This window comes from Schistocerca serialis, chromosome 8, assembly GCF_023864345.2.
Source record: "Schistocerca serialis cubense isolate TAMUIC-IGC-003099 chromosome 8, iqSchSeri2.2, whole genome shotgun sequence".
Lineage (NCBI taxonomy): Eukaryota > Metazoa > Arthropoda > Insecta > Orthoptera > Acrididae > Schistocerca > Schistocerca serialis.
This window is the reverse complement of record NC_064645.1, coordinates 486,931,954-486,946,768: the sequence shown is the minus strand read 5'-3', so window position 1 is coordinate 486,946,768 and position 14,815 is coordinate 486,931,954. Positions and strand designations below refer to the sequence as shown.

The following is a 14,815-nucleotide window of genomic DNA, read 5'->3' as shown; positions in this document are numbered from 1 at the left end:
CAATGGTCCAACTGAGGTTACTAGCTCATTGATGGAAATAAGGAAGAGTGAAACAACTCCCATTGAGAGTTGAGCGACATAAGTATCGCTACAGAAAAGGGCACGTTTACAGCAAGAAAGCATGGAAGGTAGGTAGGTAGGTTATAGTCTAACATCCATTTGGTATCACGGATTTCAGAAAGATAATTAGCTTGTACTGGAAAGGAAGTTAGGGAATCAGCTGTGGCTTCATTGAGGAACCCTTTCTATAAGTCACTTTACGTGATTTAGAAAAGCCTCGAAACACTTTCATCATACTAGGGATCTGAGCCCTGCAAATCTTGCTTGGTGTCAGCATTACAATGACTACAACTGAGAAACATGGACAATGAATAAAAGGGAACACTAACATTATATAATCCGTGGTGGTGGTGGTGGTGGTGGTGGTGGTGGTGTGTTGGGGCTTATGGGCGCTCAACATCGAGGTCATCAGCGCCCTCACACACATTATAAGAAATGAATGTGGACAGACCTAAGAAAACTAAAGCACACACTCAAAGAAAGCAGGAAAAGAAGGAAAATGCTACATAAGAAAGTAAAACCTAAGGAAAGGGGAAACATAGCAACAAGAATGTCACAGGAAATTGTTATTGGCTGGCCACTTACATAAAATATGGGCGAGCTTGTCACACAGTGAGCAAATTAAAATCCTCTCCCTAAAATCTTTGTAAAAACATTTGACAGGGCACAGAACTTTAAAACTTTAACCACATTCGTCAGAGTGTTGCCTAAAAGAGATGGCAGGTCCACTGGCAAGTCAGCCGCGACCCGCTGGTCAGAAAATAAAACGCAATCCAATAAAACGTGGCGCACAGTGACCTGGACACCGCAAGCACCACACATTGGAGGGTCCTCTCGCCGGAGCAGGAAGCCATGTGTCATAGGGCTGTGGCCTATTCAAAGCCGAGTGAGGAGAATCTCGTCCCGTCGGTGGAGCTGAAAGGAAGTACACCACACACGCGTTGTGGGCTTGACTATACGGAGCTTATCGTCAGTCACTTCCAGCCACTCATCCTCCCACCGACGCATGACCCGTGAGCTCAACAGCGAGGTGAGTGCGTGCAAGGGGATAGCACACTGAGATACTTGTGGGGCGAGACACGCCTCCTTGGCTGCGAGATCTGCCCTTTCATTCCCAGCAATGCCAACATGCCCCGGAAGCCAGCAGAAAGCTACAACCTTCCCCAGTCGCTGTAGTCGGAGGAGGGCATCCTGGATGGTCTGGACAATTTTGTCTGCCGGATACAAATATTGCAATGAGTTAAGGGCACTGAGTGAATCGGAACAGACAAGAAATTTAGGAGAGGAAGAATGTCTCATGTGCTCCAGTGCCCGCAAGATCGCAAACAATTCTGCATCAAAGACAGTAAAAAAAGTCTGAGGCAGTCGGACCTTGAGGACACAATATGGAAAAACAACTGAGCAACCAACAGAATCCCCCTGTTTTGACCCATCCATAAAAACAGCTACATAGTCGTGGTGCTCAGATAAAATGGCAGAAAATGCTGCATTAAAAACGGTGGCAGGAGTGCAATCTCTCTTGTACTGCAATAAATCTAAAATCACTCCGGACCTCTTCAGTAACCAGGGTGGCAGGCGGTTAAAACCTTGGATTTGGGGTTGTACAGACTCCACACCGAGAGACTCTAGTACACGTTGCACACGGATCCCAAACGGCAACGTAGCCTGGGGACGGCGGGAAAAAAGGCGGTCCAGAGGGGGATGGGCAACAAGATGGTGAGCAGGCGATCTGGGAGCTACAAGAAACTTACAAGCCTGGCGCACCAGCAGGAGCTGCCGCCGGATGGTAAGTGGCGGTTCGCCAGACTCAGCACAGAGGCTGGGTACGGGACTGGTCCGATAAGCACCCGTGGCCAGTCGGATCCCAGCATGGTGAACAGCGTCAAGGATCCGCAAATAAGATGGCCTCGCTGACCCATATACTGTGCACCCATAGTCCAGCCGTGAACGCACAAAACCTCCATAAAACTGTAGGAGACGCGCCCTGTCCGCACCCCAAGACCTGTGGCTGAGGCACTTGAGAATGTTCAGTGCCTTCAGCATTCTGGCTTTCAAGTCACGTAGGTGTGGCAGCCATGACAACCTGGAGTCAAAAATTAGGCCCAGAAACCGCACTGTGTCTCTAAAATGTAGGACAGTATCCCCCATATGCAAGGCAGGCAAAGTAAAAAGATGACGAGAACGATTAAAATGAACACAAACACACTTATCGGCAGAAAACCGAAAACCCGTCTTTGCAGCCCACTCCTCTAACCGCCGCACTGTTAGCTGCAACTGATGGCTCACGGTTGCAACACTGGAGGAGGAACAGAAAACAGCAAAGTCGTCCACAAATAAGGAGCACTGTACTGGACTCCTCACTGTGGACGCTATACTGTTGATGGCTATGGCGAAGAGGGTAACGCTTAAAACACTGCCCTGGGGGACACCGTTCTCTTGCTCAACGCGATCAGACAGTGTGTTACCAACGCAGGTCCGAAAAAACCGCTGAGACAGGAAAGACCGAATGAAAATCGGGAGGCGGCCACGAAAGCCCCAACTGATGCATTTGTGCAAGAATACAGTGTCTCCAAGTAGTATCATATGCCTTACTGATATCAAAGAAGATACCAATACAGTGATGCTGACGGAGAAAAGCCTGCTGAATAGCCACCTCTGGAAGGGTCAGGTTGTCGACCGTGACCCAATTTTTCGGAATCCACACTGAAAGCGGCTGGTCTCTAACAGCCAGACCAGACGCCAGTTAACCATCCGTTCCAGGGTCTTTCCGACACAGCTTGTCAAGGCGATACTATGATAACTACCGGGACATGTGCGGTCCTTTCCTGGTTTGAGGAGAGGGATGAGAATTGCCTCCCTGCACGAGGTGGGGAACACTCCTGTCTGCCATATGAGATTAAAACATTCGAGGAGGATTTCCTTTGACGCCGCTGGCAGAAGTCGAAGCATGGAGTACCGGATGCGGTCGTAACCTGGTGCAGTGTCAGAAGTCTCAGTAAGTGCCGGTTCAAGTTCCCACATGTAAGAAAGGGGAATTGTAGGCCTCAGAACTGTTCGACCGAAAGTCCAAGGTCGCTCTTTCGACAGTCGCACGGTAGTGACGAAACGCTGGATCCTGATTTGCAGTGGCAGTACTTTGTGCAAAATGCTCTGCCAGCGTCTGAGCAATGGCTCTGGGTGTCGTTTGGAGGCATCCCTGGTTCAGGACAGCAGCTATTGGTAAATGGCTATGTTTACCGGAAATCCTCCGGATGGCTTCCCATGCTCTTGTGGAACAAGTGGAACGGTTGATGGAGTCCAGGAACTCTTGCCATGACCTTTTCTTGCTCTCTTTAATGACACGGCGTGCCCTGGTTCTCGCGATTCGAAAGGCGGTAAGATTGACCGCTGTTGGGCGGCATTTAAATCGGCGAAGAGCCGCACGCCTGTCCTGGATGGCTGAACGGCACTCTTCTGTCCACCAAGGCACAAGGTGCCACTTAAGAGTGCCAGAGATTGTGGTATGGACAGGTCAGCAGCATGATGGACCACAAGCGTGATGTGATCCACCCATTCCTGTACGTTATTGTGGCGGTTAAAGACAGCCAACCGAGTGAACAGTGGCCAGTTAGCCCTGCCAATCATCCACGATGGTGGCCGCTGCTCCAGCAATACGCCATCCAGGAGATGAATGCGGATAGGGAAGCGATTGCTGGAATGAAGGTCGTCAATGACCTCCCAGTGAACAGAGTCGGTGAGGGTTGGAGAGCAGAAAGACAGGTCAATGGCTGAGAATGACCCTGTAGCAGTAGAGAAATGAGTCGGAGTACCTGTGTTGAGGATGCACGTTGACTTGAGATGTTAGGAGGCTCTCCAAAATTCGACCTCGAGCGCAAAGAGAAGTGGAGCCCCACAGGACATGATGGGCACTGAAGTCTCCCAGGAGGAGAAATGGGCAGGAGAGTTGGTCGATAAGATCTGTGAGAGCTTCTAAGGTCATTACATCCAGAGGGGGTAAATAAAGGGAGCAAACGGTAAGCCTCCGAGGTGAATGAATTTCAACTGCAACTGCTTGCAGGTCAGTATCCAGGGGGAGAGCTGAGGAGTGGTGGTCATTATTGACAAACAAAGCGACTCTGCCTTTGGCCCTTTCTCCAGTCAGGCCACCTTTGCGATATGACGTATAGCCCCTTAGTACAGGAGCATCAGATGGTTTTAAATGCGTTTCCTGTAAACACAAGCACAGGGGGCATTGCCGTGCTAGGAGGTTCAGTTCCTCCACATGTGCCCGGAATCCATTCATGTTCCACAGTATAATGGGAGCCATCTATCAGGGTGGGAGTACCTTCATTCTCACTTTCTGTTGGGGAGGAGAGCCCACAACAGGTGGAGGCTCAGTTTTGGGGCGAGATGATTGCCCCAGTCTGACATCAACCTCCATCGCCTCAGAAGACGAGTCGAGAGAGATGTCAGAGAGAATGACATCCACATCAGGAGACTGTATAACTGCAGTCTCCTTTAGTGGGCGAGTCTTCACCTTTGTCTTTGGCTTCGATGTTCTGGCCTGAGGTGGCATTGGAGCCAAAACCTCAGAAGCAGTAGGGGGTGTAGCAGCGCTGGGCAGTGCACAAGACTGGACCCGGGAAGGGGCAGGAAGTTCCATGATGTCAGCTACCACGGCCTGGTCAGAAGGCCGGGGGGGAGCAGCAGGCTTCACAGGAACGGCAGCAGCACACGTACATTGACAAGCGCAGGTGCTAGTGCTGACAGTAGCAACCTCCGTTTGTGTAGCGGCATCGGTTTTCAAGACTGGTTGTTCGAGAACGGAAGAAAAGGAAGCAGCGAACGTGGGCGGCTGCATGGACTTGTAGATTTTCTTCGCCTCACCATACGGGATGCGTTTTGTAGTTTTTAGTTCCTGGATCTTCCGTTCCTCAAGGAAAACTCTGCATTCCCTACTCCACACAGGGTGATCCCCAGAGCAGTTGACACACTTGGGAGGAGAGGAGCAACCAACTCCCTCATGGGCGGCTTTACCACAATTCCCGCAAGTGGCTTCCCCTCTACAGCCGAGAGTAGTGTGTCCAAAGTGCTGGCATTTAAAACACCGCATGGGGTTGGGGTAATAACGCCGTACACTGAGATGTAGGAAACCTGCCTTCACATGCTCTGGCAATTTGGTGCCGTTAAATGTAAGGATAAATGAGTCAGTCTTTATGAGAGCACCATCCACTCGTTTCATAATGTGTTGCACGTTGAAAATTCCTTCCCGAGACCATTCAGCCTTCAGTTCGTCTTGGGGAATGTCAACGAGATCTCTGCAAGTCACAACACCCTCGCTGCAGTTCAAGGTGTTGTGAAATTCAATCTCTATCGCAAACTCCCCAAGAAATTGTGCCTTCTGAAGGTTCTGGACTTGCTGGAAGCTAGATGTTTCAACCAACAAGGTGCCATTTCGCAAGCGCTTTACAGATTTTAATGTGCCAGCAATACCTTCTAAGCCCTTCTGTATATAAAATGGCGAAACTTTTTCAGAACTCCCATCTTTTCTTTTAATTATGAAAAACACATTCTGCGAAGCAGCATGCGTTCTGTTACTACTACCTGAATCAGGAGGACTGGCTACACGAGCCCTCCTGTTGGATTGGGTGTTAGAACCCACCAGCGGTCCACCCTTTCCCCTGGCAGGAGAAGAATAAAAGTTCGAGGGGTCCATCTCGGTCCCACGAGCAGCTAGGGAACTAGAAGTCCACCTAGACAGAGCCCTGCGTGCCTAGGTAAGCCTTATACAACTGGGGTGCGGCAGGTGCCCCAGAGGTTGCCCGCTTGCGACTGTTCCACCCCAACAGCCATGCATCTTCTAGGCGCGCAGCACACCGTAAGATTGAGGGGTTTTTATAAAGGTTTACCTTCCTCGCAATCCAGGCGGTCAAGCCAAGATTACCATTCCTCGCAGCACACAACATTCCACCGCCGTGCCATGCGGTGGTCGCTGAAGCATGTCCAGGGGTTACGGTGACAGGAGACTGGCGGCGCTGACCAGTCCCCAGCTCAGGACCCCGAGGTCGCCAAGTTCGTACTCAGCAAATGAATGCTGAGCCCCTGGGGGGTTATATAATCCATAAAAAATTACCGATATAAGCCTCCAAGGCCGAGTTCCTGGGAATGAAACCGTGTGACCACCTCCGATTTTCCTAGGGTTGCAAGGTGTGGAATTGTGCGCACTCAACTCCACAAGGGCAAAGAGAAGCCACTTACTATGATGTCACTAAATCCAAAAGTTTTCATAATGAGCTCTAATCTAATAGCTTCTACCAGGATGGGTGGCTTACAGGATTTATCATAATAATGTGTGAAGATGGGCTCTCAAATTTCTTGGACGTAACCCACTGCCAAGAATTTTATAAAAGGCAGAAACATGCTTGAGGAAAAACTCTCTCAAAACACACACACACACACACACACACACACACACACACACACAAAAATGATGCACCACTAATGAATGAGCCAAATGGGGCAGTAATGTGTAGATGTCCATAAAGCTACAAACATTCTCAATTGGGTGACAAATCCAGTGGCCTTGCAGGCCAAGGTAAGGTTTGGCAAGTACAAATACAAGCATTAGAAATTCTCATTGTGTGTGTGTGTGTGTGGGGGGGGGGGGGGGGGGCATTATCTTGCTGAAATGTTAAGCCCGGGATGACTTTCCATGAAGAGCAACAAAATTGGGCACAGAATGCTGTAAATTTACCACTATTCTGTAGGGTTGTGTGGATGACAACCAAAAGGATCCTGCTATGAAAAGAAAAGGCACCCCAAACAATCACTCCTGGTTGTCAGACCATATGGCCCAACAGTCAGGTTGGTATCCCACCATCACTTGTGTCTAGGGACAGCAAATCTTGGTGCCAACCGGGTGAGCCAATCGGAGCTGCTTCCTGGCGGCAGACAGTGAAAGCTTGCATTCTCCTTTAGGACAAGGAACTGTGATTCATTCCCCACAAAATTTAAAATTGTTAATTATGAAGTTTTTAATCTCGTGTAAGTTGTCACAATGTATCTAAGTGCCTAAGCCACTTCTGAGTTTTTAGGACCTATAGTTTACTTTACAAAAAAGCCCTCAAAAATATACCCCACAACTTAAAACAAACTTAAGTTTATATTCCTCCCAAACCAACAGTCCTTATCATCTTAGCTGACTAATTCTAAACATTTCTGGCTGAAGAGGACAGCACAGATACATTGGTCTGAACCCTGTGTTTAACGCGCCCAAACATCATGGCCACTGGTTACCTTCAACAACCTGGAGCTGGATTTGATCTTTAAGTAGTGGAGATTTACATACTTCTCTCCAGAAGTTCAAATGCAACTACAGCAGTTTACGAGCAGCTATATGTTTTTATGTGACATCCATTTCAGCAGATTGAATCTGCCAATAGCACAAAGACTGTTGTAATTATATTTCACAATCCTCGAGATGTAGAAGTATATATTAATGTACTGGACTGGAATGGAGAATCAGTAACAGCTCTCAGCCTTTGTCGTATAAGCTAGTTAGCTTGATGATCTATTATTAGAGCAAGATATACACAATACCAAAGTTTATGTATTTTTTACAAGTGTTTAAAATATTTTGAAAATAGTAGTCCACAGTCTCAGAAGTAGTGAAGCAGAAAAGTTTTTTGTTAAAGATGTTTCGCATGATGGAATAGCCTATGCTGTGTGCAGGAATTCATATTATTGATGTTAGGACTAATTTGGTACAATGGTATGAGTTCATAATAAAAATCGTTGGTGATATCTGATTGCCATTAGTGTTTTGCCGAAAAGTAAAGCAAAGTGTCAAAGCACATTTTTATGGTGAAAACTATGATAAAATAGGTGACAGTATGTTTCTTTGATACAGTTTGTAAACCTATAAATGTACTAGAAATGAGATAGTTAAATTACACTTGGGGGAAATGAGCCATTCTATTGTCAGATTCTTTAAATAAATGTTTTTTATTTTTATTTTTATTTTATTAGTTTTGATTTTTGGGAAAAAGAATGTTGCAACAACATAATTCTTTGCATGATTTTCTGGGATAGCAAGCTTTGGGACATTCAAGATTACAAGTCATGGAGGAAAGGCAGTCTGTAGTGAGGCCAAGCAGGTTAACGAGAAACCTGTATTTCTCACTTCTCAAATTATTTTCACTCTCCTATAGTAAAGAAAAAAAGTGTTGAAGTATTGTCAATTTTTACAAACATTTTGGTTATCATTCCTGTATTTTAGACAGTTTAGCGATATTAAGTTTTTATTACTGTCCTATGTTGCAATGCACAAACTGAAACTACAATTTTCCAATTTTCAAATTTAAGTTTTATTAATGTAAACAAATGCTCTATAATCAAAACACACACACACAATACACAGAGGTCTTCTGTAAGTTTTCGCTACCTGCCACCAGAAAGTGCTAAGAGCTACAAAACTGAGTCCTGCCAAGCACAGTCGATCAGCTCACCCGATCGGCACCAAGATTTGCTGTCCTTAAGACACAAGTCCCGGGACTTTCCAGACATGTCTTTGCCGATCATTTGCGCTCAGTTCAAAATGGAACTCATCACTGAAGACAGTTCTACTCCAGTCAATGAGACCCCAGGCCGAAGACGTGTATGGAGGCACCATGTGTAGCTTTGGGATACCAACCAGAGTATCACCAACCGTATGGCCCCAAAAACCAACAGGGATGGTCTGGGGTGCCATTTCTTTTTATAGCAGAACTCCTCTAGTTATCGTCTGTGACACACTTACAGCACAGCACAGCGGTACATTGACAATATTCGACACCCCTTTTGTTGCACTCCACAGCAAGCCATCCTGGGCTTACATTTCAGCAAGGTAATGCCCACCCGCACACAGCAAGAGTTTCTACTGCTTGTCTTCGTGCTTGCCAAACCCCTAACCTGGCCAGCAAGATAGCTGGATCACTTCCCAATTGAGCACTGGAGCATTATGGGCACCGCGCTCCAATCAGCTTCGGATTCTGATGATCTAACCCACTATTTGGACAGAATTTGACATGATATCCCTCAGAAGGTCAGCCAACAACTCTTTCAATCAATAACTGCTTGCATAAGGGTCAGTGGTAGGGCAATGAGTGTTGCTCAATTTGTGAAGCTCTTTCTTAAATAGATCATGCAAGGGTTCTAAAACTTCTATAATTTGTTTGTCTGTACATGTACATCTCGTCTTCCCGTGTCCATCCCATTTCGATAACTTCTTACTGGCGCAGATACCACATCTACTTCCAACACCTTGATGCAGAGGACCCAGATGCAACACCTATCCTATGCACAACCTATTCCAGTCATGTCGGAGCATATCATATAGCAGCACTGCTGTAATTTCTGCACGGCCTTTTATGTGGATATGGCCAGTAATCAACTGTCTACCCCAATGAAAGGCAACCACCAAACTGTGGGTTGTAGCAGAGTTGATGACCTGCTGCTGAGCACAATATGCTTGATTTTAATGCCTGCTTCACAGCCCATGCTGTCTGGATACCTCCCCAACTGTGTAGATATGATTTATGCTCTCAACACATCCTTCAATCCTGTAATCCACATGGGGAATCAATCTCTGCTATTCCTTGTCCCACATCCCCCTCCATCTCTGCCTCCACCCATCCCATTTGTTCTACACTCCCACTCTACTGTCTACAGTCTCCTTCTTCCTCTATTCTATCCGAAAATTATTGTATAAGTAATTGATACGGGGCAGTTCATTTGTTATGTAAAACTTCACAATTCCTCAGTGAGGATCTGTGTAGTATAAAAATTACCAGCATTATTTTCCAGTATTACACTATAAGTGCTTGCTATATATAAATATTTTTATTTTTTAGGTATTTTTAAATTGATATTCACTTTTAAAGAATGTGACAATTATGACTTTGGCCAAATGGAGACTTATGATGACTTACATTTAGATTACCTGCATCTACACGCTTACTCCAAAAACCATGATATGATGCATGGGAGAATGTACCTTGTACAACTAGTAGCCGTACTCTTTCGTGTTTCACTTGCAAATCAAATAGTGAAAAATGACTGTTTGCACGCCTCCGTACAAGACCTAATTTCTCTGATCTTTTCTTCATGGTCCTTACGAGAAAAGTAGACTGGTGGCAGCACAACAGTTCTGCAATCAGCCACAAATTCCAGTTCTCTAAATATTCTAAATAGTGTATCACAAAAAGAGCATGTTCCCTCCAGGGATACCCATTTGAGTTCACAAAACATTTCTGTAACATCCATGTGTTTATCAAGCCTACTGGTAACAAACCTAGCAGCATACCTCCAGTGTTTGATGTCTTCCTTTAATCGGGCCTGGTGGGTTTCCCAAAACCCCCAAGCAGTACTCAAGAATGGGTCACACAAGTGTTGTACACATGGCCGCATTTACAGATGAGCTAAACTTGTCTAGAATTCCCCCCATACAGTGAAGTTCACCATTCAGCTTCTCTACTACAAGCCTTACAAGCTCGTTCCACCTCCACTCTGCAATATTACACATAGATATTAATTTGATGTGACTGTGTTGAGCAGCACACCAATAATACTGTATTTCAAAATTACAGGATTGTTTTTCCTACTCATCTGCATTAACTTACATTCTTCTACATTCAGAGCAAGCTGTCATTCATTACATCAAATAGAAATCCTGTGTAAGTTACGCCATATCATCCTAAAGGCACTTATCGACGACGCTTTCCCATGCACTGCATCTCCATCAGTAAACAGTCCCAGATTGTTGTTCACCCAATCTGTCAGATCGTTTACCCTTATAGACAATACGAGCGGTAATTTCACACTTTCTTGCAGCATTCTTGATGATACCCTTGTCTCTGACAAACACTCGCCATGCAGGACATTGTACAGGAGTCTCTTACTTAAGAAATCTTCAAGCTACTCCCATATCTGAGAAACTTCCGTATCCTTTGACCTTTGTTAACAGTCTGCTATGGGACACTATGTCAAACACTTTTCGTGTATGTGTGTTAGCAAGCACAGTTTATATACCCCATAGAGGAATGAAAGAGCAGAATCAACAAAAAATGATAAACTAGAGCAAAATACCAGCTGTACTGGAAACATCACACAGCTACATAAATATTAGTATGTGATAAGAAGAAAATAAATGAACCCTCTGCTGGTGGTGAAACTTTACTAAAACATGTATAAGTGTTAAAACAGGAATTAGTGTTTGCTCAAGGTAGAACCATACTTGACATAATATCAACAAGTGAGTGTGTGTGTGTGTGTGTGTGTGTGTGTGTGTGTGTGTGTGTGTGAGAGAGAGGAGAGAGAGAGAGAGAGAGAGAGAGAGAGAGAGAGAGAGGGGGGGGGGGGGGTGGCAGGGGAGCAGTACCTCTACCTCTAGATTGAAAAAGTTTTCTGCCATCTTTCCCAATGGTGTGTATGTCTAGTGTAAGCAAGTGATGTTTTAAGCCTTATTGATATTTTAACTCCTTCAATTACTTTTACTCCTTAAACTTAACAATTTCATACCACACATCAGTGCCGAAATCCCAAGGTAAAATTTATTGCTCAACAAGTGCTGGAGACTACACCACTGTCTACAACACTCATTCTGAAGATTCAAATGGTATTATCCTTACAAGCAAACCCAGTGTTTAAAGGTATTTTTTTAAGAAGATTTGCTTACCATGTGGGGGAACCGGTTTCTCAGGATAAATATCCACTACTGGCTCCTTCAATTCTTCATGCAGCTGGTCCATGAAACATCGCAAGAATTCCTGGGTATCATGTTGCTGATAGCCACGAAACATTGGATGTACCTGAATATGGCAAATTCGAAATGTAAGTTTGTAACTTTTAGATTCTTTGAAGCAATTTTTTATTACTTATAAAAATAAAAAAAACTAAACTCGAACTGGAGTAATAAGTTCCCTAAACAGTGATATTTGAAGGGTACTTCATTCTCCTGTGAGGAAATAAAATTTTTTGCAATAATTTTGGGCAAGCAACTTGCTTTATATATAAACTTTTTGTCTTTCTTTTCTATAACTTTATATCAGATAAACATCATTTCCTTACGTCTGCTTTCTTCTTGCCACAAATAGCTCTATATGCCATGACCAATATTACCTCTGGAATATTATTATCCGCTACCTGTGTTTCTGATCATTTCGTGCCCTATAGAGACAGTTACATAAATATTCTACTGCTTGAAGAATTTTCTCTCTGGTTGCATAACTGTACCACATGTCATCTTAACCTACTGAGTGAGTGTCTAGACAATGTAAACTCTTTTTTGAACAAGTCTGTAGCTGCTCAAGTGTTTTATTGACACACATTTTCTACTTCAATGGAAAGGAGATTGGCAAGACAGAAAGACACTATCCATCCCACTACATCTCCATAACTTAGAAGCCATACATTACATGTATCACCAACTGCATTGCGGGGAGGCAGTGGCAATGGATTTTCATCAGGCAGAGACTAAACAAGTTTCAAAAGCTGATAATTTTCTGTTGATGAAGTTACAGAACAGAGCAACAAGCATAAATTGTCATGTTACCTGGTAGTTATGGACTCTGAGAAAATATTTGCCCCAGTTATAATTGAAACTGTATAAACAGCTTTTGAGAAACAAGGCAATGACTAAATTTGGGCAGTTAAAGTCAATGCTTGAATTAATATTAAATGAAATAAACAAAAGAACAGAAATAACCAGGAGTGCTTTAGGTAAAATAAAGTTTTCAAAATGAAGGATCCAATGTGTCTAAAATAAGCAAGCAATCAAGACATTCATTGAGATTTCATAGGGAACATAGGTAACAAAAATGCATCAGGGAACAGACTGGAAGTAATTACAACTCTAATGAAACAGAAATCAAAATGAGTGGGGCATGTAACCAGATGAACGGATGGTAGATGGACAAAGTGGGCTCTTTGCTGGATTTCAAGAGATAAGAAAAGATGATAAGCAAACAGAAGGTATATTGATGACATCAGAAAAGTGCGAGAGTAACGTGGATGTGTACAGATGAAGACTATTACGTATTATGAATTGTGGAGCAGACCTTTTTCCAGCAGTGGATGTCAAGTAACAGATGATTATCTGTCACAATTTTTGCTGATATGTTTCAGACTGTCCTAAGAGGAGGCAAGCAGTTAACTATATGCTATACAAGGTCCTTGCTAATTAATATAACACGAGACTACAGTGACTTAGACTTAGACTTTATATCAGAAAAAATGAGAGCTGTAACTTAAATAGTGACAACTGTTTATTCACAACTGATACAAAAGAGTTACATGTTTGCACCTGTTACTGTCCTTCAAAGTTGTCACCAGCGTTGTCTAGAACCCACTGTCAGTGATGTGGAAGGCGTAGTATACCATTAGCAGAGCCTGTCCTGTTGATGGTGCGAATGGAGCAGTCTACTGCCCGTTGAATCTCTGGAACAGTTTTGAAGTGAATGCCACGAAGTTGTTCCTTCATCTTCGGAATCAAATCAAAGTCACAAGGACTTCAGTTCACGGAGTATTGTGGATGGTACAGTACTTCCCAGTCCCATTGATTGAACAGAGGAGCCACAGCTTGCGCTGTATGCACCCGTGCATTGTCGTGCAAAATGATAGGTGGGTTGCACAGAAAATGTCGCCACTTCTTTCGCAAAGCATTACAGGTTGCCGCGAAAGTCGGAAGTGTGTCAGAGTCCCAGTATGGTGAAATTTATGGTGATTCTCGTGTACGACTTTGATGGTGTTATCCTAATGCATTCGTTCCTCCACGGCAGACCGTGAATGCACAGTATTACTGTTCGTTTTTGGAGCATCACCTGTGACCAGTTTTGCAAAATCAGCAGCAACACTTTCTGCGCTGGTAACGGGTTCTACACAACGCTGGTGACTACTTCGAAGGACAGTAACAGGTGCAAACACTTAACTCTTTTATATCGGTTGTGAATAAATAGTTGCCACTATTTAAGTTCCATACCTCGTACAATTTAACTGTTGCGGGCCTTCATGACCTGTTCAGGCGGAGTTTAGTTTAGTTTATCAGAAAAAATACAAAAAATACCCTTCTTTGACTCAATAATGAATCTGCCTATTGTATAAAATATAAAGAACAAAACAGTTGCTGAGAAGTAACAGTGACACAAGGTTATGGGAACATCCTGCAAGTAATACTGTGTTTAAGAAACTATATGGTGCATTATCTGTGTGACCATCAGTAGCTTGAAGAAAATTCTCCATAGAAATGAAATGGATGTCATATGGTTCACGATATTCTGAAAACACAACTGTTCATCACGTTCATTAATTACCAACAAAATGAAAGAGAGTCCCAAAACAGAATTTTGACAGAAAGCAGTCAGTGAAAGCTATACACATCAAAAAAAGTTTTGCATCACCCCCGTTCTCAGAACTCCTGAAGATAGACGTTGACTGTGGATATTGTATCACAGATACAGTCCCTTTGACTGTTCAGAGATGTCACTAAACCTGCCCAAAGGTGCACACAACCACGCATGAGCAGCACCTATTAGATGGAGGGGGTCTGACAGCCGATCACTTCCAGTCATTCCGCAAGGAAGAAGGTACACGGCTCGTGTTGTCTGTCGTTCAACCATGCCTAGATGGTCAATACCATGGTTCGATCGTGTCCGCATTGTTACTTTGTGCCAGGAAGAACTCTCCAACAAGGGAAGTGTCCAGGCGTCTCGGAGTGAACCAAAGTGATGTTGTTCAGACATGG

The 14,815-nt window shown here is 44.2% G+C and overlaps 1 protein-coding gene across 1 annotated transcript in view; it reads right to left on the bottom strand.

Moving 5' to 3' along the window:
* Positions 1-14,815, bottom strand: part of LOC126416745 (ubiquitin carboxyl-terminal hydrolase 20) — a 187,938-nt gene that overhangs the window by 144,376 nt on the left and 28,747 nt on the right. Inside the window, exon 6 of the mRNA XM_050084581.1 lies at positions 11,753-11,885. Within this exon, the coding sequence (XP_049940538.1) occupies positions 11,753-11,885 (133 nt within the window). The remainder of the gene's footprint in view (positions 1-11,752; positions 11,886-14,815) is intronic.